The 27,647-nt window shown below is 46.6% G+C and overlaps 1 protein-coding gene across 2 annotated transcripts in view; it reads right to left on the reverse strand.

Moving 5' to 3' along the window:
- The window catches only part of LOC138580291 (pleckstrin homology domain-containing family G member 6-like), a 365,164-nt gene that overhangs the window by 71,466 nt on the left and 266,051 nt on the right, over positions 1-27,647 (reverse strand). For both annotated transcript variants that reach the window (XM_069650705.1, XM_069650704.1), the window contains exons 5-10: positions 10,149-10,244; positions 8,928-8,978; positions 7,379-7,528; positions 6,094-6,204; positions 4,106-4,255; positions 293-430 (exon numbers count right to left, since the gene is read on the reverse strand). In XM_069650705.1, the coding sequence (XP_069506806.1) occupies positions 293-430; positions 4,106-4,255; positions 6,094-6,204; positions 7,379-7,528; positions 8,928-8,978; positions 10,149-10,244 (696 nt within the window). The remainder of the gene's footprint in view (positions 1-292; positions 431-4,105; positions 4,256-6,093; positions 6,205-7,378; positions 7,529-8,927; positions 8,979-10,148; positions 10,245-27,647) is intronic.

The raw sequence follows: 27,647 nt of genomic DNA on the forward strand, positions 1-27,647 counted from the left end.
ACAGAGAGTTAAAGTAAAGTAATTTACGTGTGTGGTTTTGTCTCCACGACATAGTCCCTCTACAGCAGGGTTGGCCAACTCCAGGCCTCGAGGGCCGGATACATTTGGTTTTCAGGATACCCCACATTAATATTCATGAGATACATTTTCATGCAATGATTCTAAATGTATGCACATTTTCTCTCATGAATATTAATGAGGGATATCCCAAAAATCTGTCAGGATCCCAGACCTCGAGGCCTGGAGCTGGACAACCCTGCTCGAGAGCCATCCCAACCCCTGGCTCCATCACCTTCTCAATCTCCTCTGAACTGAATTCCAGGACGTCGTAGGCCCCAATGCGGTCCATGGTGGCACGAAGCTTTTCGTAGTCTTCCCCACGCTGCATCTGGGTGTTGATATGCTGCAGGAAGTGCTCCACAGAGGACGTCTGAGAACACCCAGAGGTGGAGAGTGTGAGACAGTAGTGACGAAAGAGAGAGATGGGGAGAGACGGAGGGGGGGGAGATGGAGGGGAGAGAAAGAACAGAATTAGAATCTCATCACGCTCAACAAAAGCACTCGGCTTACCTCAAACCTTTCGCATTGGTACAATGACCCAGCCAAATTGGCTCCTGTCGAGAGAGAGCGTAAGTTACAGGTTCGAATCCCAGCAGAGCTCACTGTGTCTTGAGCCCTTGAGAGGTCATTAAGACCAGGACCACTGTTTTAGACAAGAGCTTGCGAAATTCAAGTGATTAAATACAATTCAGTTATCGATAAACACTGTAGTTATGCCCATCATTAATATCATCAACACATCCTCAATGGACTTCAGCAAACACAGAAAGACACGTTTGTGTAGCACTGTGGGACTGACTGGCATCCTTGCATCGGGGTCGATGAAGGGGAAATGTGGGCATCCCACATAGCAATTGTCCACAGGCACAGATCAAAGCTCAGCCTGGGTTATGGTGGCATCCCTGTGCTAAGAGCTGCAGAGCGTGTGTGTTGGAGACCACGTGAAAGATGTTTATTGTAGACACAGTGTGTGCTTTTTCCCCTTGTGCCATTACATTGAACCCCATCAGCATTGGCTTCCTTTTGCGATGGATATCCAGCTGTACAAAACCTACTTGGACATGGTTCCTTTGTGCCTCATGGATTTTCATCCTGTTGTGTTTGGAAGCACACTGTACTCCAGTGGACTGAGATAGATGACGCAAGGGTGCCCCCCCCCAACCGTGTGTAGAAGCCTGTACCACTAACCATGACTGCCAAAGCCGGCCAGCGCAGGCAGCACACTGCTACCCATTTGGCGTGTGCCTTCCGGCACATCACCTGTATGTTTGTGGCCATTGCAGCATATAATCCCTATTGGAAGGTGAAAGCTGCGAATGGGATTTGGGAACTTTGCCTTGCTGAGGTCTGGGGGGCTCTTATTGAGCAGCGTGCAGGTCTTCCAGGAGGCCCATCTGCACTCCATGGATGCCAGTGTTTATGCATGTACTGCATCCTTTCTCGCCCTGTGCGGCAGCCCCTGTGCCTCAGGGGCGGTGATGCACTCGAAATGCATGGATAACAAGGAGTAAAGGCATTTGCCTTCCCAGGAGCCCTTGGACACAGCTCCCGCGTATCCACCAGGCGGAAAGGGGCGTGAAATAAGGTTAAACAAGAGCATGGCAAGCTGTCCTGCCCCATCACACTGTCTCCCACCACAAGGCACGTTATGGGCAACAGCATCACTGTGTGTATCCCCCGAAGCCATAACCTCACGCAGGCATGAGGTGGTTGTGGCTCCCACCACCCCTCCCCCCCCCCCCCCCCCCCCGGCTAGTGAGCTGGTACAGGTTCTGCATTGCATGTGTACCCACCTCTGCACCCGACTAGAATTGGAATCACTTGTGTTCAAAACACACACATCCCATTTACTCCAGCCCTCGAGTGCAGAGTGTCTCCAGAAGTTAGGGGTCCTCCTCCAATGACACTCAGAGCACCGGTTCTTTTTACCAGTGGACCCTCAGGTGAATAGTTAAGCCTCTGAAGGTAGAGGGGAGGGGGGGGGCTTGGCTACTGTTTGTGTAGCCAAACAAACCACAAATCACGCCCAGAACTCCTTTCCTAACTTTCTCAAATATTGGCAGCCTGAAGAGCACAAAATCCAATTCACAAAGTGCCTTCATAGTCTGATCCCCAAAAAACATTGCCAGACAATGTGTGCAGCTGAACAGAGCCCTCTTCTGGATCAAGTCTCTGCCGCCTCCCATTGCGCCCTGCCTCTATGCTGTCTCTATCAAGAGTGCCATGGGGCCCTCTAAGCTAATCGTGTGCCCCTGTATCCCTTTGAACCAAACAGAGGTTACCCAGGGCTGCACCAAGAAGAACCTGGATCCAGCCGCATGTGTGGTTCTAGCAGGAGAACATTGAATATAATCCAACTCTGGACACATATGTTGTTTGCCCCAGGATCCCCCATCCTATGTCGCAATACTACAGGCAGATATTTTCCCCAAGGAAACCCCATTATATTCCAACTCAAGACTCTGGCAATGTGATTTGCCCTCGGTTATACTCCTTGTTACTAAGGTGATCTCGAAATGGGTGTCCACCACCACTGTGGCCATGAAGGCAACCCAGTCAGCAATATCTCATGCCATTGAGTTAGTTAAAGAGGATTCATGCTGTTTCTCGGGTACTATTAGGTCTGTTAACAATACACATCTGTTATCTGTCAATAGGGCCAGGATGCCCATCTGGGGGTGAACGTGTGCTCTACAAATGCACCTGTTATGTTATGGGATTGCACTGTGCACATTTCCAAAAACACATGGTGCTGTGACCACAGCAGGTACTCCATTCCTAATGGGGCAGATCCATCCCAGTGTATGCCAAAAGGGATCACACTCCTGACACCATAAAAAGGATCTATAGGGGTACACAGAGAGGTTCCTTCTATTTATCTTCCTATGAAGAAGCAAACAGTGACGCACCCACCTCAAGGGCCATGGTGAAAGTACTCCTGATTCGCCCCACTTTACTGTCAAATACTCTCTGCAGGATAATACAACATATATTTTTATAAATACTTTATCACAATCTGCATGCGTTTCCTAAATACGATCCAATGGAACATTAAAACAGCGTCTTTTCCTATTTTTCTGACAGCTGCTTGTCTATACACTCGCCCCCACTGGACTTGCCCAGCTTGTTAATCAGATATGCCAGCTGGAGGACTCGTGACATGCTGGTTCAGCATCTGTCCGGGTGGTTCTCAGGTGGTCAAGGATGGGTCTTTGGGGATCATAAAGGGATCATGCCGTGCTGGCTGTAGCCTTACTTTAAGTGGTATTTGTTTGGCCTCTCTCTCTCTCTCTCTCTCTCTCTCTCTCTCTCTCTCTCTCTCTCTCTCTCTCTCTCTCTCTCTCTCTCTCTCTCTCTCTCTCTGTCACATCAGGGAAGGTGAGCTCTTGCAATGATGTAGTTTTGGTTTCTTTGGTGGAGATTAGTTGGTTAAAGAGGATTCATGGTGTGTCTTATCCTGGATAATGTTATGGGCCTTTCATTTGTCTCTGGCTGACTGTGGTTTCTATTTGGGTGGTCTGATTGGTACAACAAGGATGTTACCAACCTATGCTGGAGTTTTTAGGTTTGTAACAGGGTCCTTAGTGGTCTTCTACCATGCTATGCAGATCCACCCTAGTGCCTGGGTATTCTCAGGCAACTCATTGGCTGGGTTGTTATGTGTTTAAGGACCCTTTTAAGGAAGCCCTTGCGGCATGTTACCATGCTCCATGTCATATCTGATGAGGTTCTATTATCTATAGATCCGCTTCACTTTGTCCACATGGGAGCTATTAACATTCTGTTTGTGGTTTGTCGAGTGATGCTCTCCAGTAGTCAAGAGTCGCTTCAGCTGGCATAGTTTCACTATGAGTGGTGGGGGGTGCCTTAAGAGTTTTCCCCTCCCTAAAATGTGTGTCTTCATGTGCTCTGGTGGTCTCTGTGTGGGTGGGACTCTCGGCGTGCCATTACTATTCTATTCAGCCTTCAGCCACCCTATTTTGGTTGGCTCCTCACGTGGTTGAGGGGTCTCTCTGGAGGTGTCATATTGAGGTAGGGCTCTTACCATGTTGTTCAGGGCCTCCCTGCTGGTAGGATCCTCAGTCCTCTTCAGGATTGCCTTCAGCAGCAAGGAGTATTTGGTGATCCTCTGGTGAGGTCTCATCAGCATGTCACTCAGGCGCAGGCGGTGTGATTGCTTGTGCTTCTCAACCCACTGAGAACAGAAAAACAGCGAGAAAGGTGAGCATGCACAACGGTGCTTCCGGCCAAGCTCTTCGGACCCTTGAGTAAGGCCTCAGAAGCTTTTCATGGACTAGCGTCAAAGACTGCATCACTTGAACATGGATTTCAACCAGCCAACGTGAGCCGACAATCGCTTACCATGCTGTCGTTACTCATCGAATGGCTGTAGTATTTAAACTTGAGGGGACCCTACCCTTCCCGGGGATTGTGTCTTTCTTCAAGGCACTGCCATCTTCTCTCAAACAATCCACTTCCATATTACCATGATCTTCCATGGGACCCAGTTCTTCTACTGGTACCGGGGTTCCTACCAGAAAACCAATATACCCCCGTAGTCCATCCACCCTGGGACCTGATCCTTCTTTAGGATTCAATCATACCACAGGGCCCTTTTCCCCCCAAATGTCCACTTCTCCAAAGGGAGCTTCGCATCACATCCATTTTTTCTCCACCTTCTTTTGCTATCTCTCCAATTCTCACTCCCCACTGAAAAGAACGAGACTTATCGCTTGACAATTGGCAACTTTCAGCAATGGCTCCATGCTTTTGTAGTCTGCTTCCAAATTCTGAACTTGGACTTAATCTATTCTCCCAAACCAATCGTGTGTGATCCACCCTTCTGCTCTCCGTTATCAACCCATCCTAAAAAAGAGAGTATTTGTGATCCATTCTTCTGAATGATATCACCCAAGTGCCCAAAAGAAGGAATAAAATCATTCAAAACCAACCCCCTATAGAAAGAGAACATTGTCAATTGATCCTTCTGTACCATGCACTAAACCCCGCAGAGAAGTAGAGCTCACCCGTAAACCATCCTTCCTTACCATGCAATACAAACATGCATCAGAGATGGGAACTTCTTTTAAGATCCATTATTCTGCACCAAGTGCCCACTCCCAGTGGAAGGGATGCTATTTCTGATCAATCCAGCTGTACAATACCAACCCACCCACCCTGCCCCAAGAGGTGGGACATTCTTCCTGTTATATTCATCTGAGGCAGACAACCAATTCATACCCTCTCTCCGTGGGTAGTCACATCATTCATGAGCCATCCTTCAGGACCCCACCCTCCATTGAAGGTGAACACCCAAGTGAAGGTGAGATCAGTCATAATTAAGGCCTCCAGTTTTCAGTTTTTACACATAAATACAGATGGAAATCAATCTGCTTTCTGTCTGTATTTATTTATAAAAATGGAAAAAACGGAAAAACAGGTCTTTCTGTCTGGTTCTCCATGATGTCAATCATGCGTCGTAGGCCAATTGCATTGCAGATTGGCAGCATGGCGACTACACAAGTTGTCTAAAAGTAGTATTTAAGTTTTTTAAATTGCTGACAGCATATATCTTAAGGCAGCAGCAGTCACAGGAGCAACCGTTTGTTGTTATGGAAAATCAATTGAGCTAGCATTTATTTCCTATATGGCTGCATATGTGCTTTAATAAATGCATTTTTTATTAGAATAAATGCAGAAAATACTGGTTCCGAATGATCTTTTTATATGACAATAAATAAACGTGAATAAATACTGGAAAAAAAGGCGAACAAATAAATATGCATAGATACAGACAGAAATGGCAGAAAAATAAATACCATAAAACCGGAAGCCTAATTCATAATACATCCTCCTGGACTATACCACCTCCTTGCCCCCTGCTCTCCCTATAAAATGGGAGATGAATAATGGTCCTTTCTACCTGAATATCTCACTAAGCGCCTTAGAGAAGACTCATTCATGTGTCATGGACCCTTCTGGGCCACCTTTGCAAACACTCTGGAGGAGTTGCGCTGGTCATTGGATACTCACCGACACAAAGACTCGGAAGAGCTCATTGTTTTTGTACTGGACTCGGGCGAATTCCATCTTCTTCTTCACCTCCAGGCAATAGTGGATGTAGGCACTGAAACGCTCGGGGAACTGCGGTGAGAGAATGGAGATAAGGGTAAAAGGGGTGATAGATTCATGAGCAAGTGAAAAGAGAAGGAAGAGGGGCAAAGAAGGGCAGTGGAGAGGGAGAGAGAGTAACAAAGAAGACAAAAGAGCAAGAAGATGAGAAGAGCGTGAGTGGATGCTCAACGATGTAGCATGGAGGACAAAGCGAACCGGAGGTGGGAGTGAGGAAGGTTACTAGGCAATGGTGGTAAGATCAATATGACAGCTAGAAAAGAGGTGTACAGAACACAATGAGAACGGAAGAACCATGGAGGGGCAGGCAGGTAGAGGTGCCATGAGGATGCAGCCCAAGGGTGGTTTGCGCATGTTCGATGGTGGTTGCTGGGTGGGCCTATGACCGTCTTCTTCTAGTTAATCTAGTTTGAGGCGCTCACTAGTTCAAACTCACTGCGCCCATCCCCCAGAAACCCCTACACCAGCCAGTTTATGTGTCTCTCAGTATCACAAGTATGAGACTCACCAAATGGAAGATCATTGTATATCCCTTTCCAGTGTCCTCAGACCTCAACTCTCTCTCGCTAACCTCACTGGCTGCCGCCACATTCCAAGCTCCCCACTACAAGGCTCACACTTCCCTGTTCCATTCTCCTCTAGCTGCAGGCAGGTTGCCTGGAAGCTCACTGGTGGCCCCCTCTCCTTTGCCCCAGGTGCAGACGCGCGGCTGAGAAGCTCACTTGCTGCCCTCTGTGCACTCCATCATCCCTGTCCAGACTCACCACCTGGAAGATCACGTAGTACCCTCTGCAAGCCCCCCACCACCAATGTACAGGTTTGTTGCCTGGCAGCTCACTCAGTCATCTCAGGTTCCAGACTCACTGGTGGCCCCTCCCTCAGCCCCTTCCCAAGCCACCTCTAGACTAAATATCTGGGCTCTCACCGGGGCCCCCCCTAAGTCATTACCGTTTGTCTCACTTTCTGAAAACGTACTGGTTGACCATGTCCCAAGCTCCTCCCCCTTTTAATTTAACCTAAACGAGTTGTACATAATAATTTTCCAATCACTCTTATTTACTGGTCCCTTTTTTTCCCAGACCCCCAATCTAGCAGCTCACTGGTGGCCCTCTCCCCCAGATTCAGTGTCTAGAAATCCAGTTTCCTTCTTCTCCAGCCCCTCAACCCCCCACAGAACAAGTCTCACCGTCTGGAAGCCGTCGTAGAAGCTCACTGGATCGAATGGTTGCCGGCTCCGCCGTGCCTGCTCCAGTACCGGGGATATGACTTCCTGCCAGAAGGAGCGATGTGCACGGATGATGTGGGGGATGTTGCTGAATAAATACTCCGGGTGGATCTGTGTGGGTTACAAAAGAAATGTTATAGATTTCCTCTTGGTTGTCATGAGATCACTTCACCAGCAGAGTGTGAGCAGGAGTACAGTGCCGCTTTGGGTCCAGAGAGATATTGAGGACGGTAATGGCAACCAGACCACATCGGCATTCCGATTTCCCAGCCCCGCCATGCCCCAGAACTCACTGTGGAATCAAACCCATCTTTGATCACACACTATTATTCTCCTTTGCCTTCCCCATCTTCATATTCGGATACTTTGTATGTACCTCAATGCCTCCTGTTGAATAGCCTCTGGATACATTTAGAACTTGATAACATTACTCCCTAGAACTTTCCCCACACCTCATTCTCTCCCATGACAGTGTTTGCTCGTCATCTGTAATTCTAGGCCTACCTCATATCTCCAAGGTATTGCATTCACCACTGCACCTTCTCTCCCACTCAACACCTCCCGACTACTCAGATCAAAGTCATTGCGGCTCTCATCCTCAGGTTTCTTGTGCAAACCTGTCACCATAGTGGTATCCTCCACCAGATTTTCAGCGATGCATCTTTTTTTTCCTTTTAGAGGCATTGTCCCCAGATCTGAACACACCTCCAAATGCGATCTCCAGAGCTGGACCAAGTACTCCAGATATGGGCTCCAGATGGGAACACACTGCTCAAGATCTAGGCTCCTCAGCTGGACACACGCCTCACGGCGTGGTTTCCATAGGTGGAATCAGTATTCCAGATATGATGGCAGAACTGGACTCAATCCTCTGGAGAGGTGGTCCTGTCAACTTCAGATGCTGCCTCCAGAAGTGTGCAATGCAGCGGGCATGGCCTCCCAAACTGAACACAATACCCAACTGGCCTCTTCTGACCAGGACCGGCTTCAGATGTGGCCTTCACGGTGCTTTTACAGCAGAGTCCGAGAGTGGCTTAGATTGGAGGTGCACAACGAAAAGTAAACTTGTTATTGCACTCTAGGGCACTTTTGGTTTTTAGAATGTTGCACTTGAGGCAGTTTGTTTATTGACCAAATGCTACTGAAACTTTGGCAAATGCTTGTGGGACTTGGTCATTCGAAGATTGTATTTGCTGTTTGGGGCTTCATCAATTGTTTTAACGTGTACACTAAGTGATTGACCTATGAAGTGATTGCATTTTTGAGAGAACTATTTTTGAAGCATGTTTTTTCTGTGTTTTGTATGTTTTCTATACTTGGAACTCGATTGCAAAATATGAATTTTTGGTGAAATTGTGGTCATGAAACTGAACAGTTATGTGTGATCATGAATTGCAAGTACATTGTGATAATATCGTAAAGGTCGATTTTTTTTTTTAAATAAATGTATCCATACAAAATAAAAGAAAACATTTTAAAAAGCAAGATGAGCAGGTGTAACACCACTTACCTCAGTAAGGAATTTGGCATCATGCAAGTTTATCAGCGTGCAGATCACGAGCTGCAAGAGAAGAGAAATGATTTGCAAAGTGGACTTTTCGTCAACAGACCGACTCTACTTTAAGAATAGGCTTGTAGCGGACACTATCCTACATCTGTAGCATAAGGTCTGGAAAGGGTTTTCTTCCAAGAGGAAGTCAGTAATATTTCCAGAGCCGGAATTTACACCCTTGAAACTGCACAGGAAAATGGGGCTTTCTTGGGTCAGCAGGGGTGGACTGGCCTTTAGGGAACTCTGGAGATTTCCCGGTGGGCCTCTGCACCCTGGGCCTCTTTTCTGTGGTATTTCCAAATTTTCTCATAGGAAAAGCATTGGGCTTGCTGAAAAAGTGTCATATAGGGCCACTTTCAACTTTATTTCCAGGGCCTCTTTCAGACCCAGTAATTATTTCCAGGGCCTCTTTTAGTTCCCAGTCCAGCCCTGTGGGTCAGCCAGTCACGGGGGACTTGTCCATTTGAACCATTGATCGCTAGTGATGAACATTCACCCACTCATCACCTCTCTGGGATCCTGGTGGACACGGAGGTGGGAAGGGTGTGTGTTTGGGGCACACAGCCAATATCTCCCTTCTCAATCCCTTTCCTAAATGTTCATCACTCACAGATCTGACCAGCTGTACCCACAGAGAAGGATCAAGGGAGGTAACTAGGGTAAGAATTGACCCACAAGGCGATCTTCTCGAGATGACCATTGGTAGAAGAACCAGGTGCATTTTCAGGCCATGCACGGCAGATCTGTGCACTTTTTGCTTTGGTCCACTAAAAGGTTGCACAGTTTACAAAATAATCAAATCTCTCATGGACCATCAACTGGAAAACTAAACTTTTGACAAAGCTCTACATTAAAGGAGGCTTGGGTCATCTGAATCGGTTTATTTTTGGGATACAAACAAAGCGACGTTGCTTTGAGCAGGGATCTGCAACCGGAATTCACCAGATCTTTTGGACTGGAACTCCAAGGGCTGATGGGAGTTGTAGTGCAAAACAGCTGTGGAGCCAAAGGTGGCAGATTACTGACTTCGGGTGATAGTGAAGACATTCAGGTAGACCTAGGGCACCGGGGTGCCCTTCCAGAAAGAACAGCAACTACAGCCAATCCGGGAGAGGCCGACTGATTTGGGAGGGGGGGGCAAAAGGGAGGCATAGCGCTGCTGGGGTGGGCGGTTCTTACATCAGTCATGATCCTCAGCTTCTTCATGTAGGACAGCTCCGTGCAGAGCAGCTCCCACACCGCCTCCTGCTGGTGGGAATACTTCCGGCTCATGTTCTGCAAGGGTAAAGAAGGAGAATTAACCTCTTGAGTGCCAGGCTATTATGCAAGTCTATGCAAAAAGGACGAGCATACTCGTCCTTGGCACTTAAACATTCACTAGAGTCAGAGGGTGCAGAAGCACTCCAGGAAGTGTTTGCAAAGTTACAAGCCTAGTAATAGGTGTCCAGTCATGTCTGCTCTGAGGCATCGCTATGTGTTGCTAGTTGTATCATTGTGCACCCGTGCACGCATGGGGCATCTGTAGCTGCACATGTGTCACTATGAGTGGGCGTACCTGTGTGTGCATCTGCTTTTCAGGGATATGTGTTTATATCTGCACGTCAGGCCTTGTATGGATATAGCTGCATATGCTGTCCTTTTTAGTTCAGACTATTAGGCGGCACTTGCACCACCTATAAGCCAAAACTATTGCATTAGAGTACAGATATGGGGAAATGGCAAAGGAGGAGAGGAAGGAGACAACGCTTCTACGTGCTGTTTGGGAATGTGCCCACCCGGCATGGACTGCCCATGGCCACGCTAAACCCTATGGCCATTCCCACCCATTTCCTGCCCCTCCCTGCCAAAAACACCTACTCATGGGATTCTTTTTGAGCTCGGTTTACTCAAGACTTACCATCAAACGTTGCACTAGAAGTGCCTGTCAGCGTTTTTTCAAGGCAGTCTTCTGAGAGTTGAACACTTAATTGGAGCTCTTAAGTTTTTAAGTCCTCTTAAAAACAAGCATTGGCAAAGCCAGCTGTTTTGGCTTGTGTAGAAGTATTAGGCATTTACCACTACGGCAGTGCCGGGCAAGTGCCTTTCCCATGCCTATACAAAAGCCCAAACTGGTGGCATTGCCAATGCTTGTTTTATCTTATTATAGCAGAGTGTAGGCCCTTTGGGATCTGCAAGGAAAAAGTGTGGGATTGATGGTGGGTTGGTAGGAGAAGAGCAGTGGCGTGTCCAGGGAGTGGCCTGGGGAGGCACGTGCTACCCCTGGAATCTGATTGGCCACCCCAGGTGCCACCCCATTATCCTAAACTATGATCATTATGTGTTTGCGCGCTCGTACTTCATGCCACCCCTGCATAAGTCAGTGTCACACTTGGGACATCCCAGTCAAAAGAGTCTGAACGGGCCCTTGGAGGGGAGACTGCTATTTGGTTGGTTCTGTGAGGCAGGCAGGGAGTTAAGCTCACCTGCACGTAGGCTTGTGCAGTGCTAGAGTTTTCACAGTGTCCTGCATGCCAGAGCCTGTTGCCAGCGTAGTGGGTGATGGTAGGGCGTGACTCGCGTGCCATTAAGTTGTCATAGGTTTTAGGTGTTTGTTAGGTCGTAACCCGTTGCCAGGGTGCTTGCTAATATAGGTGGCGTGATGAGATTGTAGACGTCAGTGGTAGCTTTTTGGGTGTAGAACTGTTGACGATGCATGGTTGGGTGGCGGTGACAGCTGGGAAAAACAGTCTGAGGCACTGTGGGTGCTGACATTATAACGAGGTCACAAGAATGCAGGGAGGCGGTGAGTAGCTGTAGATTATCATGGGGCAGGGAGATGAACAATAACATGTCAGTGAAAAGCTATTCATCACTCTTTGACAGTGTGGTGCTAACGTCGAGGACAACAAAGGCAGCGGCGCGGAACGTGCACGCTCTGTATGTTTATTGGACGTATTAAAGGAGTGAGATTTCTAACATGGGGTAGCTTCTGGGGAGAAGGGTCAGAGACTCAGGGCCATTTCAACTCAAAAGGTTGAAAGGCCCAGACGCCGTTCCTGGTGATGCATGTCGCTTTTAAGCGAAAATCCGGCTGATGTAGCACGTTATCGAGTTGCGTGGATGTGGTTTAGGGTACACGTCAGGCACGCAACGCCATTAAGCTGGCTGGCTTCACCCCTCCCCCCCACACCCCTGAAATTGGAGGTAAGGGGCGGGGCTTTTTGTCACTTAGGGGAGAGAAGCCTTTCCTAAAACCCGCGGCTTTAAAGTGTTACTGTGTTCGTGCAGAACGTAGCAAAACTTTAAAGATGCTAGTTGCGGGAAAGGCTTCCATCACTGCACTGCCTATCAACATACCAACAAGGTTATGTGCTCTATCATATCCGAGGGGAGGGGGCTGTTGTGCACACTTGCTTTTTGTTTGGCAGAGAGGCAAGGGAAGTCTTTTCTGAAACTAGCAGTGTGAAAGGGTGTTGCATGTTAGCTTATTATGTATGCATGTTCATGTTCATGTTAATGTTAATGTTAAAGGATATTTATACCACACATTATCACCACCGGAGTGGTCCCCTGGTGCTCTGGTGGCTCTGAAAAGGGAGAGGGCGGTGAGTTAGTGGGAATAAGCAGGAAAAGTGCAAGAGAGCAGTGATGTGCCGCCTCAATGGGGTGTTTTCCGGTCGATAGCCGTCGTATGCGTCTATGTGTGGTTTGTTTTGTTGTTGGAGTGTAGTGAAGTTAATGCGGATTGTTGTGTTATAGGATTGTGGTTTTGTTTGTTTAGAGTGTGAGAGGTGTATGGAGAGGGGGGACTTTGCTAGTGGTTGGTTAATTGGCATTGCTGCCTGGAGGTGAAATGCTAAACTTCCATATTCCCTCCAGGATGGGCGTGCGAACATCTCTGCACCTCCATCCAGATCCGGCACCGGCGCGAACATCTCTGCACCTCCATCCAGATCCGGCATCGGTGCGAACATCTCTGCACCTCCATCCAGATCCGGCATCGGTGCGAACATCTCTGCACCTCCATCCAGATCCGGCATCGGTCGACACCCACAGTCCCTTCCACACGTGACGTTCCACACATGATGCCCACCCACATTCATAACCGTGTCCAAGTTCGGGCCCCGCCCACCTTTGTCAAACCTGTCTGTATGTGGGGCAAGCAAGCGCAAGGATTGTGTATCTAATGTATGCATGAGTGTGTGTGAATGAGTGTATGATGTATGGGGGCTGGGTGTGTATGTAAATGAGTGAGCGTCAGGTCAATGGGTTGTTTAAATGAGTGAGTGAATGTGTAATTGTGTGTTTATCTATATGTGTGTGCACTTATGTGTAATGCTGGACCGAGGAGCTGATTCCGGCAGGTAGAGGGTTGGGGGGAGTGGTGGTTGGTAGGAGCGGGTCGGCTGGGGAAAGCGATAGGCTATATGGGCTCCCTGCCAGACAAGCCTGGGGGTAGAACAGAGGGACCGGAGCCTCTAAGTTTGCCCCACCCAGTTTCTAAAGTTGCCACAACCATAACCAGTTAGCCCCCCCCCTTCCCCCCGAAATGTAGGTTTTGTTGCACTCTGGATACACATTTGGGAGTTAAGTAAGTGCGAGTCAGAGAAAAGGTTACATACCTATCAGGAGACCGAGCAGCTGTCTTAGGAGGGTGGGTGAAATATTCACTAGCGAAGCGCAACTGGCATTTTACGCTTTGCAGATTGGCAAAATTCCGACCAATTTCGCCACTATGAGCGAAATTCTTTTTGTAGCTTAATTTGGCTTGCGAAACATAATTTTTTCAGCCAATTAGGGGAGGAGTGTCTTGTTTTTTGTAACCCAACGCCAGAATGTACAGCTCTCCGGCTAATGTGAAAAAACAGGGGGAAAAAGGTTTTATTTCCCTAAAAATTACGTGGGCCCCAAGGCCTGGGGGAATGGACACAAATGAACGCAAGAATCTCTCCCTCAGGGTCACATGATTTGTTGTGACCCTGTGAACTGGGGTGATGTAGGGGCACAAATTTGGTTGCCAACTTTTAATTGTCGCATAACTCACATTTTGAGTTTCGCTACACAGGCAGAAATTCCCACACCAAGCGAAGCGAGGGAGTCATACCATCCCTAGGTCGAAACACGTTTTAAAGTGCACGTAGCAGCAGGAATTGAAGCAGGTCTGAACGTAGGACATCACAGCAACAGTTGCCTAACCTGCTGTGTTGTCTTTGCGGCATTCTATTTTAGGATCCCCTACTTTTCGCATACGGCATGCAAACAGCATTGCCCCGTCAGAAACCCACCCACCTCCCAATCAAGGCTGAGGTGATGATGAGGGTCCTTCCCAACTTCAAGTTTGCAGCACTTGCTCATTTTGCATTTTGCATGCCAACACTTCATCAAGCCTGTGCCCAGCAGGTGACGAGCCATAATCTCTGCCAATGATTTAGGAGAATATTCATGGGGCAAAATGACATTACTGCCCCCGTTGTTCAAGGAGAACAGGCGCAATTGCCCCGTTTCCTCCCACATACTCGGCGTCAAATGATCGGGTGTGGTGAGATCATCTCCCTAGGTCAGCCGATTTCTTGAAGACCTGCCACATGCAGTCAAGATCTTTCAGGTGGTGGCACGTGGAAGGACCAGTTCGGGCACCTGGTGACATCAGCTGCTACTGAGTCTGTAAGCTCTATTTTGGGCACGGATCATGATAAGGCACGTCGAGCTACCCAAACCGACAAGCCGAGTATCACGATTATCCCGGTCTGGGAGTTCCTATTGGGCCACCTAATCCTGTTGAGTGAATGCAAACTAGAATTGAATGGAGAACCAGAGGTAGACCCAGGAAGAGGACACCCGATGCATTCAGGGCAACAAACAGGTGTTTCCTCCATTGAGGTGGCCACCATCTTGGCAGCCAGTGAAAGCAGATGCTCTCTTTAGAATTATTATTCAGTTTGTGAATATTGCGAGCGTGCACCGGCCGCAGTGGATGAGGGAGAGCCCAGATCTGGGGCGCCTTTCCAATCCTCCTACTGTGGTGGAGAAAAAATATATGCAAGGCCGCCGTCTGGTTGATGCGAGTGCCGGCATGCGACACACACACACGGGACCACAAGGACTTGTCACAGCGAGAGTCCAAGGCATGCGTGGGAATGATCTAATCATGAAGTCTGACTATTTATGGTGGGCTTCATGGCCCAAGGCCTGGCCTGGCCCAGCCACGCAAGCAATGAGCACCTCTTCAGGGCTCAGCCTGGCCCAGCCACGCAAGCAATGAGCACCTCTTCAGGGCTCAGCCTGCCCCAGCCACGCAAGCAATGAGCACCTCTTCAGGGCTCAGCCTGGCCCAGCCACGCAAGCAATGAGCACCTCTTCAGGGCTCAGCCTGGCCCAGCCACGCAAGCAATGAGCACCTCTTCAGGGCTCAGTCTGGCCCAGCCACGCAAGCAATGAGCACCTCTTCAGGGCTCAGCCTGGCCCAGCCACGCAAGCAATGGCCCAGCCACGCAAGCAATGAGCACCTCTTCAGGGCTCAGCCTGGCCCAGCCACGCAAGCAATGAGCACCTCTTCAGGGCTCAAATCAAGTGACCACGCGGGTGGACGGCATCCGCCCACTTTTTTGAGAGGCCGGATGCCTTCCCCTTGGGTGTTCAAGAAATTAAAACAATAAATTAGCAGTAACAATAGGTTGCAGGGCTGGCCGGGTTTCGACCCATGGACTGGAATCTAACCTTGGCCTCCAGCCTCTGAAACAACGCACTTAATTGCAAGACCGCGGCAATCGTAGATTGTACAGTCGTACAATGCCTCATTTTCTATACGGGCATGTTTTCTTAAAGGTTCTGAGACTTAAAACTTAAAAGGTGTGTGCATTTAAAACTTAAGCACAAGGTAATATGACCATCTGTTCCCCTGGCAAATGCTTTTTTTTGTCGTGTTTGTTTTCGTTTCAATCGCGATAAGACCAGCCTGAATCAAATGTGGATATTTCACGTGGACATTCCGTGACGTCACTTCCCCAGAGTCCAATGCTTATTTGTTTAAGGATCCCTAGAAGTGCAGTCATGCTACACCTCCAGCCTGGTCAGACATGTCTCATGCCTGTCATTCGCGGAGCTTTGTCGGGATCCTTTTGTGCTCTAGGGCGTGTAGAAACAACTAGGTGTTCAGACATTGTTAGATCTGGTTGTGTTGAAACAGAAACGAAAGTGAAAGATCGACTTACAGCTGTGAACACGACAGGAGCTCAGGAAGCTGACACATCGGGGGACCATGTAGACACAGGATTTAGTTTTCATTGTAAAATTAAGTGTACGTATCGATTCCATGGTTCTGCCTGTTCATATTGTAATCCGTGGCATGGTAAGGGGATGCGGTGTATGGGTTTCTAGTCACGTGTCTGATCCTTAGGCTATGCGTAGTGCGAGGGAAAGTTGTGAAGTAACTCATATGTCTCTTTATTTGTTTACCAGCAGTAGTCACAGCTCCTTCCTTCACACCCCCTGGCAATCCCTTCAACCATCCCTCACAGAACCTCCCCTAATTCCAATACCTAAACTACCACAACACACCCTCCCTCCCCCACACAACAAAGCATTAAAAAAAACCCGAAAAAAACAAACATGGCGAACTCCAAATATCATGTAACTTTGATAACCAAAAATACTGTAAAAGAGTCACTACAATAAACCAACTGCCATATAAAGAGCAAGATGGGGTGACATTTCTTTCCATAACATACTCTGGTCCGCCCAGGTGCTCTGCATGAGAGTCACTCCAATCAACATTCTATGCAATACAAATACAAAACAAGCCTGGTGTGACATATCATTTCATAGCATACTCTTTGCTCCACACAGGAGCTCCACGTACTCTACAACCCATGTCAGAAACATTAACCTTGTCATCCCTCTCACTTACGTTTCTTGCATCAGTGACACTATTAAACCTTCTATCAACATTCACTTCCCTCACCAACTCTCCCAGGTCATTTTCCATCCACACATCCATCGGCTTCCTCTTTAAACCGCTCAACTTCATCTGTTTCTCATTCCATCTCCATTTAATAAATCAGTCTATATTCCAAACTGTACAATCTTCAATTCTTTTTTTTAAAAAAAACTGTTTTTTATTATTTTTTTGATACAGTAAACAAAAACTCCCAACCCAGGCACACATGGCCCGACAACCCACCCCCCATCCCAACCAAAATAAAAAACCTGGGCGATGGATGCATACAGTGAGCCCCCCACCCCCCACTGAGGGTGCATACATGTGGACAGGAGGTAACAAGCAATTGTATAATAGACAAAGTAATGGTCATAGGTGGGAGAAGCAGTACAGCAAAATATCGTAATTCAGCTACAGCCATTTGTAAGTGCCCCGTTAGGTCTACCCGCTCAGGTCTGTATCGGTGTCCTCTATGTTCCCAGACATGTAGGATCTGAGGGGGGCCCAGCAGTCTAGGGGTCTGCCACTGGTCGGTAGTAATTTGGCATTCGCTGCTTCCCTCCGCTCACACATATTCATGCAATTTATCCATGCCTGGAAACTCAATGCTTTACCCCAAGCTCTAGCGATTAGTGACCTGCCCACCATTAATGCCATGCAAGAAACCTCCTTTCAGGTTCGGGCTATCTTCTATTGGGACCAGTAGCCATAATCCAGCCGAGTACTTCCGGAGAGTGGGGAGCATTTCCATTACCGTCCTTTCCACCACCTCCCAAAACCGCTGTACGTAGGGGCAGGCCCGAACCACATGCAAATATTCCCCCCATCCATATTGCATCTATTACATGAGCAGGATCTGTCTGGGTAAAATCGATAGAATAGTGGGCCTGATGCAGGAATTTAAAGTGGATCAGGCGTAGCTGGTTATTCGGGGAGAGGCCCCTTGTCTGCATGCAAATATGTTTCCATTGAGAGTCTGCAAGCTCCTTGCCCAATGCTTCCTCCCAATGGATTCTATAGTTGTGTATACAGGGGGATTTTAGGGATCTAATGATTTTATATATAGAGGAGACCAGCTTCCCATCATGTGTAGGTTGAGAAATATATTGAAGCAGTGGTGATGGGGAGGGTGCTCGTGGGTAATCAGGCCATTTAGATTGGAATATTGCTCGTAATCGGAAATATAACAGCATTGTGATTGAGTTCCAGTCTCCCCTCACCCTCAGCGCATCCCAGGTGATGAATCGTCCTTCTACTATGAGAACTCCTAGTGTGTAAACCCCCATGTTCTCAAAATGTTGATGGAAGATCTTCTCATGGGTGATCGGGACTCCTCTCAATGCATATATTGGAAGTCCGGGGGAGTGGCAGACCGCCACATCCACCACTCGTTCCAGATGTCCCCATGCTTTGCAGGTCATTTCCACTGTGTTGGATCTACCATTGATCCGCCAAATGAGGCCCCTCCCACACCAAGCCTCTCAGGTCATCCAGAAAACGTATAGCCTTTTCTATTATAGTGTGTGGTAGTGCAGGTGATGGGGACCACCACCACACAGAGTATTGGATCTGGCCAACTGTCTTAGAGATCACACAATCTGTTCACTGGAGAAGCCAAGATTATAACTCTGGTCTCCTGATTCCGCAGCTAGACTTATCCACTCAAATACATCTCTTGCCTGTCTGAGGTGCATCTCAAATTCACCGTCAATTTGTGTGAGGTAATATAGCATTGGGTTGTGCAGTGCACTATAATGTATTGGGTCAGATTTATATTGCAATCATATAACAATTCTTATGGTATTTTTTAACTCATTTCATTTGTATCCATTTCTATGACATTAATTTGCATGAGGTCATAAAGGTTAGGTGATGTCATTCCTAAAGCAACATCACTGTCTGTCAATCATTCCCTTGTTTCTCTTGCTTTTGCCAGTGCCACTCACTGACTTCAAGTTAACAAAATGCCAGAGGTAGTGGAATTGACATCAGAAATCCAATGATATCACAGAAAGTGACATCGCTAAAATGATTGGTGTATGATTAATACAATAACAAACATTAGTACCCGGCGAGAGAAAATCAGAATGCAACAAGCATTCTGATTGGCTCTCGCCAGGCCGTTACCTGTTTACCCAGGCCGTTTTATTTAATAAATGAAATAAAATAAATAAATATTGGGACAATGCGGTAGTTAATGGATGGCTGAAAACTAGATGGCCTTCTGTCCACTATAATACTGTGGCAATAAGCCCCGAGGTGGCGGGCCAATACCGCCCCAGGTAATGCGTGCGGGGCGAGTTATAGGCCCGAGTGAAGCCCCGCGGGCATTACCTGGGCCGGTATTGGCCCGCCACCTCGGGGCTTATTGCCACAGTATTATAGTGGACAGAAGGCCATCTAGTTTTCAGCCATCCATTAACTACCGCATTGTCCCAATATTTATTTATTTAATTTAATTTATTTATTTCATTTGATTGTACGCCCCAAACCCAAAGGGTATCACGGCGTAGTTTTACAAGAATACTTTCAGACTTATGGTTACATGAACACTTACAAACTTCTTGGTTACAATACATAATGTTTGCAGTCTTTATGTGCCAAGGGGCACACGCAGCAGAGCCATAACTCGTCAGGAATGGTGCATGCTATGACAGTACTGACTCATATAGCCTGTCACGGGCATCTTATATTTCTCAATGCCACGCCAGCCAGATATAGCCATAATGTGCTAAATACTGCCTCACACGTCAGGCACTACTATACAATGCTAAGTGAAACCTCACATACCCTCTAGTCCCATCTTATACCAGGTGAAGCCACATGCAACAAGCATAGCCATCACATGGAAGCTACAACTTCACCAATCCACCTGCTGTGATCATTGGCAAGTGCAGAATCAATTGCAAGATACTGCCATTGTATGTCAAGAAAGGCATGCTCTGGATGATTCATGATGCAACTCTTTTTTCTCAGTGCAAACTTACATGAATCATTTTTTGGAGAAGTCAAGGAACAAAGGTCCTGTGAATTAACGTGATTTGTACAGGATCACACATGTTGGTCAGGTGTAGAACCTGGGACTTGAGCCTATTACTCTGTCTCAAATGTACCCATAGGAGCATATTGCCTACCATTCCATCTTAGTTATTACACCAACACACTACGAGTTCTGCTTTGTGTTCTTTCATGAGAAGTCACATTGCTTTGTGTTTAATAAAGTGGATTTGTGAAGCAAAAAAAACACATTCTAAATGAATCTGAAAATATAAAAAGGCCTCTTTTTCGAAGCCTATTGAGTAAAACAAGTATGACTTTTAGGCCCTGATTCATGGAATTATTTGAGTGTAAAACGGGTACTTGCGTGCTATTCTGCCAGCAAATCCCCATTCGGTCCAATAGGGATTTGCGGGCAAAATGGCACGACAATCCCCGTTTTACACGCAAATAATTCCATGAATCAGGGCCTAGGTGGTCAATGCAGGATGAACACAGTTACTAGTGCTAATCACATATTTCACCGACCTATCCCAATCCATTTCTACACACAGGATAAAAAAGTTAAATTTACTAAATGTACAAAATGCTTTGCACCGTTTTCAATGAAGTGTCAGAATTGAGGTATAGCACATCACACAGGAGTAAACTGCAAGCACATAATTGGCACACACACCCCCGACCCACCTTATAATTATTCTGAAGATGTCATGGCAGTGTCGTTGTGGAAAATGTTTAGTTTCCTTGTGCAAATGGTGAAAGCTGTACGACTTCAGAAAATGTTTGTGGAGCCCACTGTACAAATAATAATCATTAAAAAAAAGACGAATGGGACCAAACACACAGAGTGCTAAAACCAAGGGAATTTATTTTGAGCAGACAGAATATTTTCTATGAGCAATACACCACTCATACATCTAGGTGTGAGAGCCAGTAGGCCACGGGTACCAAGAAGATGGCCAGGGTCAGCAGCTGGTACCCTTTGCTACCCCCAGATGATTTCCATGGTGCCACTGTGCTTGATTCTTGGAGTGTTGGAACCACACTGCCCAGTATGCACCCTTCTTTGGTTATCTCGTCTTGATCAGTGCAACTGCGCCAGGCATTTGTAGTGTTAGAACCAAAACCATGAGTAGATCACTAAGTTGTTTTGGGTTTGACACACAACATTGTTAGGCTCCGAGTTCTCTTTGTGTCGCCCATGCCACTGGGCTGCTCTTTTGAGTATTAACAGCGCGACTCCCAGTTGGCAATTCATCTTTGGCCCTCTTGGCTTTGTCAGCACCACTGGGCTGGTCTTTTGAGTGAAAGAAATCCCAGTGCGCAATTCATCCCCAGTTTACTTAGCGTTTACGCGCTACTGTGCTAGGGTGCCGAAGTGCTCGAACCACGTCCCCCCTTGGGCAATTGACCTTCACACTTTTTCAATTTTTTTTTTCAGTGTTTCCCTTCTTAACTCCTGTTCGTTGTCTCTCTGCTCCAAAGTCTTAGTGCGTTGCGTCTCGCTGGTATCGTGTCAGGGGCTCTCTCCATCGGCCACCTCCTCACTATTGCAGGTTTCCTGGGAATGGTTTGTCTTCCGAAACACACGGAATATCAACCCCAACAAAAATTGAGGTTGTCCTCCCCGCGATCTACCTGGAGTAAAATACTCTTCCAAGTAAATATGAAAAATATACCAAAAAACGTCTTTAGTTCCAAAAGTAAAGTTTTTGATTAGGAATCACAGTAAAATCACCCACCAACCCAAATATATATTTATTAAACAATATAGTTGAATTCCTAAAACAAGTTGAATTCTGTCATCTTCTGTAGACATAAACTCACCACTATGTCTACAGAAGATGCAAGAAATCAAGTAGTTGCTAGAAGTGTTATAGCGTGGAAACAACCATTTTCAAGAGGTTTTAGTCAGCGATTGAGACTGATATTTGACGATTACTTTCAGGCACCACCAGCTGAAAAGTATCAATAGCGTGAGTATATTTCCCAGAGGTGATATCGGTAAAGATTGAACCGTGAGTGTTTATGTGCCGTTATTATCACTCTAAAAGGACTAAAGGTGGTCATTAGGACTGATTGAGGATTTTGCCATTATCTTTTAAATACACTTGGCTGTTGAAGGATTCGGTTACACGCAAGTTGGTGCTTGAGCCTGCAAGTTCTTCATTGATGCTGATTTAGTTGTACAGACTTGGACATCAGTGACATAGAGGCAGTGTGCCTCTAGTGAAGAAATGGGTGGAAGGTCAGTATTTTGAGTAAATCCTGTAGCAATGGAAAATACTTACACATTAGAGAATAATTTTGACACATATCCTATTTATGTTTTGTTAGACAAGGGTTTATCTTCCCTGATGAAGATTGTAAATTAACAACACATTGGACACAATACAGATAAACAATTGGAATTGGCCGAGTTCAGGAAGCCTCTATTGTTGTAGTGCATCTACATTTTAGTAATACATGTTGATTAACTGTCAATCAATGTACAATGAATGCTGGAAATATGGCTTTATTCTTTCCAAAATAAATCTTAGTTTTAGGAATTCAATAATATTGGTTAAACAATGTATATTTGAGTTGGTGGATGTTATTACTGTGATTACGAATCTATGTTACTTTTCCAAAAGTTTTAGTAACCTTTGAGTAATAGTGAAATTTACTTTTGTAATTAAAGACGTTTTTAGTTATATTTTTCAAATTGTCTTGGGAGAGTATTTTACGCCAGGTAGAGTGTGAGTACAACCTCCATTTTTGTTGGGGTTCATTTTGTTTGTGTTTCAGTTTGTATATAGGGATTTGCCAAACCCTGATAAATTCCCATCACCAGATTTTAAAATGAATTTCATTAAAAAAATAGATTATTGAAATTTATAAAGGAAAACTGAGTACATCAAGATTTTTTGGGTTTTGAATGGTTTCTCGTCCCTCACTGTCAGTGTTTATCATCAGAACATCCATGCAACAGTCAACCATTTCTGATCCAATTATCATTCCCATTAAATGGAGCATTCTCTTGCATATGCAGAATGTCTTCTAATGTTCTGTACAGAGTCACCTCCTTCACTGTTGAACTGGTAAAAGATACACATCACTGCCCTCTAAAGTGGTTGCCAATTTTGCAGTCTGATTAGCAAAACTATTCCCACAGCTAATAGGATCATCCAGCGCATTGGTGGGAAGCATACTTAACGATAGCAATCTGCTCAGGCAGCATTATGGCATCTACACGGGCCAGTAAATACTTCTACAGGGGGGTACCAGTTGACTGCATGAAGCCTCTCTGTATCCAGACCTGACCAAATTTTGGGCTATGCCAAACCTGTATCGCAAATTGGTATAAACATCAATAGACTACTGAGGTGCCAATCTGCAGGCTTGTGTAGGACCACTAATTCTGGCGCCTGTGCTGACGTCATCTGGGACAGTTTACCACTCTCCATGTCCTCCCGGGTGGCACACACAATGTACCCTGTGACTACATGTCCACTCTGACTTTTAAAACACAAGCCGTCCATGAAATACTCAAGATCTGGTTCAGGCAGGGGTACATCGGAGAGGTCTGTATGGGGCCTCACCAGTTAGTCACTGACACACAGTCATGTGGGGGGAGAACCGTGTAGCTCTCCCTCCTGTGGGGTAGGCAACAAGAATACTGGATTCATAACAAAGCATCTAGTCAAAGTAATAGTTCAGAGTAGACAGTCCTTGGTAAGCTGGACTGCTGCCCAAAGGTCCCAGTCGCAACTCTCTGCCGTCTCTTTCGAGTTTCTCTGGGACTCTTCCCGTCTCTCCCTCTTGAGCGTACTGTCAATCTTTCTTTCTCTTCACTCAGAGGATTTTCACTTTCTCACTACCCCACTCTGGGGGTTTGCTCTTTCTTTCTCCTCACTATGGGGTGCTTCTCTTTCTCACTCCCTATGCTGGGGTCCTTCAGCTTCTCCACACTTTGGGGCATTTTCCACGTCTACATTCCTCTCTAGGGTTTCATCTGTCTCCCCATTCTGGGGCTTTTCATTTTCTCACTCCCCACTCTGGGGTACTTCTCTTTATCACTACCTGCTCTGGGGTTTCTTTGCTTCTACTCACCTCTGGGACATTTCTTCTTTCTCTCTCTTTTGCTCACCCCCCTCTCCTTTTGAGCCTGTTGAAGGCTCTTATGATCGGTTGAGCAAGGCAGGCTCCTCCAGGGGGCCGGTTCACTTGTTTCTCCTTATACGTCGAAGGAGTTTGGGCACAGGTAAGGTCAGTAGTCAGGTTAACTATTACTAAATTTTGAATGAGATCATGGTAAACACTGGTCCCTAGATACCCTACAAAGGAATTAGGAATAAGGCGAGAGGGACTATGACCTACATCGCTACTGAGGTCTCTGTTCCCTTGTAGAGGAGGTCCAAAATATGGCCTGCACTCCAGCCACCCATTTTGAAGTACCAGGAACGTTCACACTGAGATATGTGACATATGATGAACAAATAAACCAGCAGAGAGCCTAGTTAGGACTCTGCCCAGTGCCCATCAGAAGAGCAACACCTATTGAAGTGCCAATAAGCAGACAACCATGGACAGTAAGGTATCCATTGAGACAACCCTAACAGCAAATGACACGAAATAAAGATTGCTTAAACACTGTCCCAGAAGAAACTCAAAAGGCCTTAATTGAAGACACAAGAACCCGGACAGACTCACAGGTGAACGAACGACAACTAAAAGATGACACACAAAGACGAAATATCATGAATAAAGATATTGGGCCTCATTCCGAGTATGGCGGTAAGGGATAGCGGCCACCGGTAACGAGACCGGTGGCGGTATTCCCTTACCGCCATACTCTGAGTTCCCTCTGCGCCCTAGCCCTTAACGCCTGCTTTGAGCAGGTGTTAAAGTCGAGGGCGCAAAGGGGCCTGCAAGCCAATAACGGTGACCGTAATGAACAGTCACTGTTATTTGCATCTTCCCCATTCCCATTGAGCCCTATGGGGGCTCATTTGGGAATGGGGAAGAGCCTTGGTGAATGGGGAATCACCGCCCCGCCAACCTTGGAATGGGGCGGTGATTCCGCCATCCACCAAGGCGCTGCCGGTCCGGGTACGGCGTCAACCAAGGCGTTAATAGCGCCATTGGTTAGCGCCGTACTCGGAATGAGGCCCATTGTGAACTTAGAAGGAAGCACGATGTTGAAACATATAGAAACTTGTAACGCAAGAAGATAAGAAAACAGTGAGGCTTGCTATGCTTAGTAGAAGAATAGAGCAGCAATCACCAACCATATATCTACCTCAACGAAGCACACTATATAAGTGCGAGTCCACTTTATACAAAAGCAGAACTAACCCAGGTTACTAAGGGTCAAACAGAACAGGATTTGTATCCCAGCTAAAACAAGAGGAGACGGCGGAATCGAAACTCAGCAAAGAGCATTCCGTGCCTGGGAAATTGAGGTCAAATCAAGAGAGGGAGGCGGACAGTAACCTCAGAGAATCGAAACTTAAGAGCAGAGCAGCATGCCCCGTGAAGGTCGAGATAAGGAGGCCCAGGCAGGTGGCAGGCCAAAATGAGAAATAAATGCACAAATAGAAGGAAAACAAAGCAGATTCACGGTGTACTAACACGTGACTAGCCAAGCGCGAAGAGGCACCAACATCTGATATCACCCAAAACAGGAGATACCATAACTTTTCCTGACAAGAAGCTACAGTTTCGAGGCTGACCAAGCCAACTAATTGACACATAGCTATTCGAGTACTGATTGATGGAAGGGAGGCTGGGTGAATCTTGGGGCATCCTGCATCTGGGTGACCATTCTGCATGCTGCTAATTAAAGTGGAGAATTATGCTTGGGGTTATAGCCAACCCAATCACAATGGACCAAGTAACCAATGAGACGTCATACTTTTGGTAATGTCTACATGTGTAATGTTAGAGGGACGGGCATAGATACCCTCCTGATAAGGGTTAACCAATCCTCACACTCTGTTACCATATACAGATATAGCACCCATACTTAAGTTACCTTTTCCAACCAATAGAATTGCATGACAAAATTATGAGTGTTACACGTCAATGATGACGAATTTTGGGAATAACTGTTACTGTTTGAATGAAGATCATTGGGAGTTGAAGCGAGACGGGCTATCACATCACTGTTGATTTCCATGTTTCCCCATTTTTTGTACTTGTCATTAAACGGACTCCCCTTTGCCAAACCATTGAGTTGTCCTTATTGATAGGTGTTGGAGTAAGAAATACTGCACCCCTTCCACCTCAAGGTGTAGCTATCTTGTCGTAAAGTACTCGAGGGCAAGCTCTGACTCTATGGGCCGGTCAGGGGTCACTCCCTCTCCTGTACACTTGGTAGCAGAGGATGGTTGGAAACCATCGATTATTGATTATTGATAAAAATAAGACACCTATTGACCGTCGACACAAAGTAACTCTAGGTCCTCGGCAATATCACAAGTCCTTCACCATTCGGCTGAGTAGAATGTGAAGCTCCCCGTGGACAATGGTAGTGTAACTGACCAAAGACTGCAGTCGGGCCTGAAGGGAACTGTTTTAAAAACATATCTCTTCCCATTCTTACGGGCAGCTGATCGGATGAAAAACCTGAAGAAGGCGGTAACGGAGGTGGTGATCCCGAGGGTCCAGAGACGAACGGTGCTAACGGTGAGTGAAACAAAAAATGGAGTGCTTTGGCAAACGACGTGCGCCTTAGAACAAGTAATGGGAAAAGGTAATGGAGAGAGGAGGGGAAAAACAAAATAGTCAGAATTAGAGAAGACTGTGGGCCTCATTAGGACCCTGGCGCTAAGTGTTTAACGGCGCCGTAAAAGGCTGCGGCGCCGTTAAACACTTAGCGCCTTACTACGAGGTCCCTTTGCGGGACCCGACCTGAACGGCTGGTCTAGACCTGCCGTTAAAGTAGGGACCCGCAAAGGGACCTTGGTGCTAAGTACGGTACCGCAATTTGCGGTACCGTAATTAGCGCCTTCCCCATTCCCATAGAGCCCTATGGGGCGAAAATGGGAATGGGGAAGGGCAATGGTTCAATGGGGAATTACCGCCCCACCAACCTTGGAATGGGGTGGTAATTCCCCATTGAACCATGCCGGACCCATTACAACACCGGCACCAACCATGGTGCTAATAGCGCCATGGTTTAGCGCCGGTGTTGTAATGAGGGCCTGTATATATATATAAGGGGATAATGACTCGAGAATAATTGAACAAATAGAGAATACCGGGGTGGACACCCGAGAAGAGAGAAGATACCAGGGCGGACACCTGAGAAGTGAGAGGATACGCCTTATTCCTGCACTTTAATATAGCGGTCAGAAGAAACGTGAACCCAGAGTACCACATAATAGTGAACAATTAGGCTACCACCACAATTAAAGAAGTCGTGAAGGGGGTTTGTTTAAACTCCATGTAGGAGTAATGATTAGAGGCAGAGATATTTGTGTCCAGCTGGTGTCTGTCTAGTATGTTAAGTGTCTGTCCTATATGTTTTGTGTGGCATCATTTGTGAAATTATTCTTACAAAAACGGGTTGAAAAATTGTTGAACGATTCGATAATTGAGACTGAATCGCACCTGAACTAAATGTTTTTTGAGCAGAGTGGTGATATAAGAGATTTTTGTCTGGTGGAAATTTTGGTTTGGAGCTTGCAGTGTTTGGTGCTCACTCATATTGTTTCAAGGTGTTTTAATTACACAAAGTATTGACAACTGTTGTATAAGAGGAAAGAAAACAGATATCAACA

This window comes from Ambystoma mexicanum, chromosome 3p (genome assembly GCF_040938575.1).
Source record: "Ambystoma mexicanum isolate Mex_15411 chromosome 3p, UKY_AmexF1_1, whole genome shotgun sequence".
In the NCBI taxonomy this organism is placed as follows: domain Eukaryota; kingdom Metazoa; phylum Chordata; class Amphibia; order Caudata; family Ambystomatidae; genus Ambystoma; species Ambystoma mexicanum.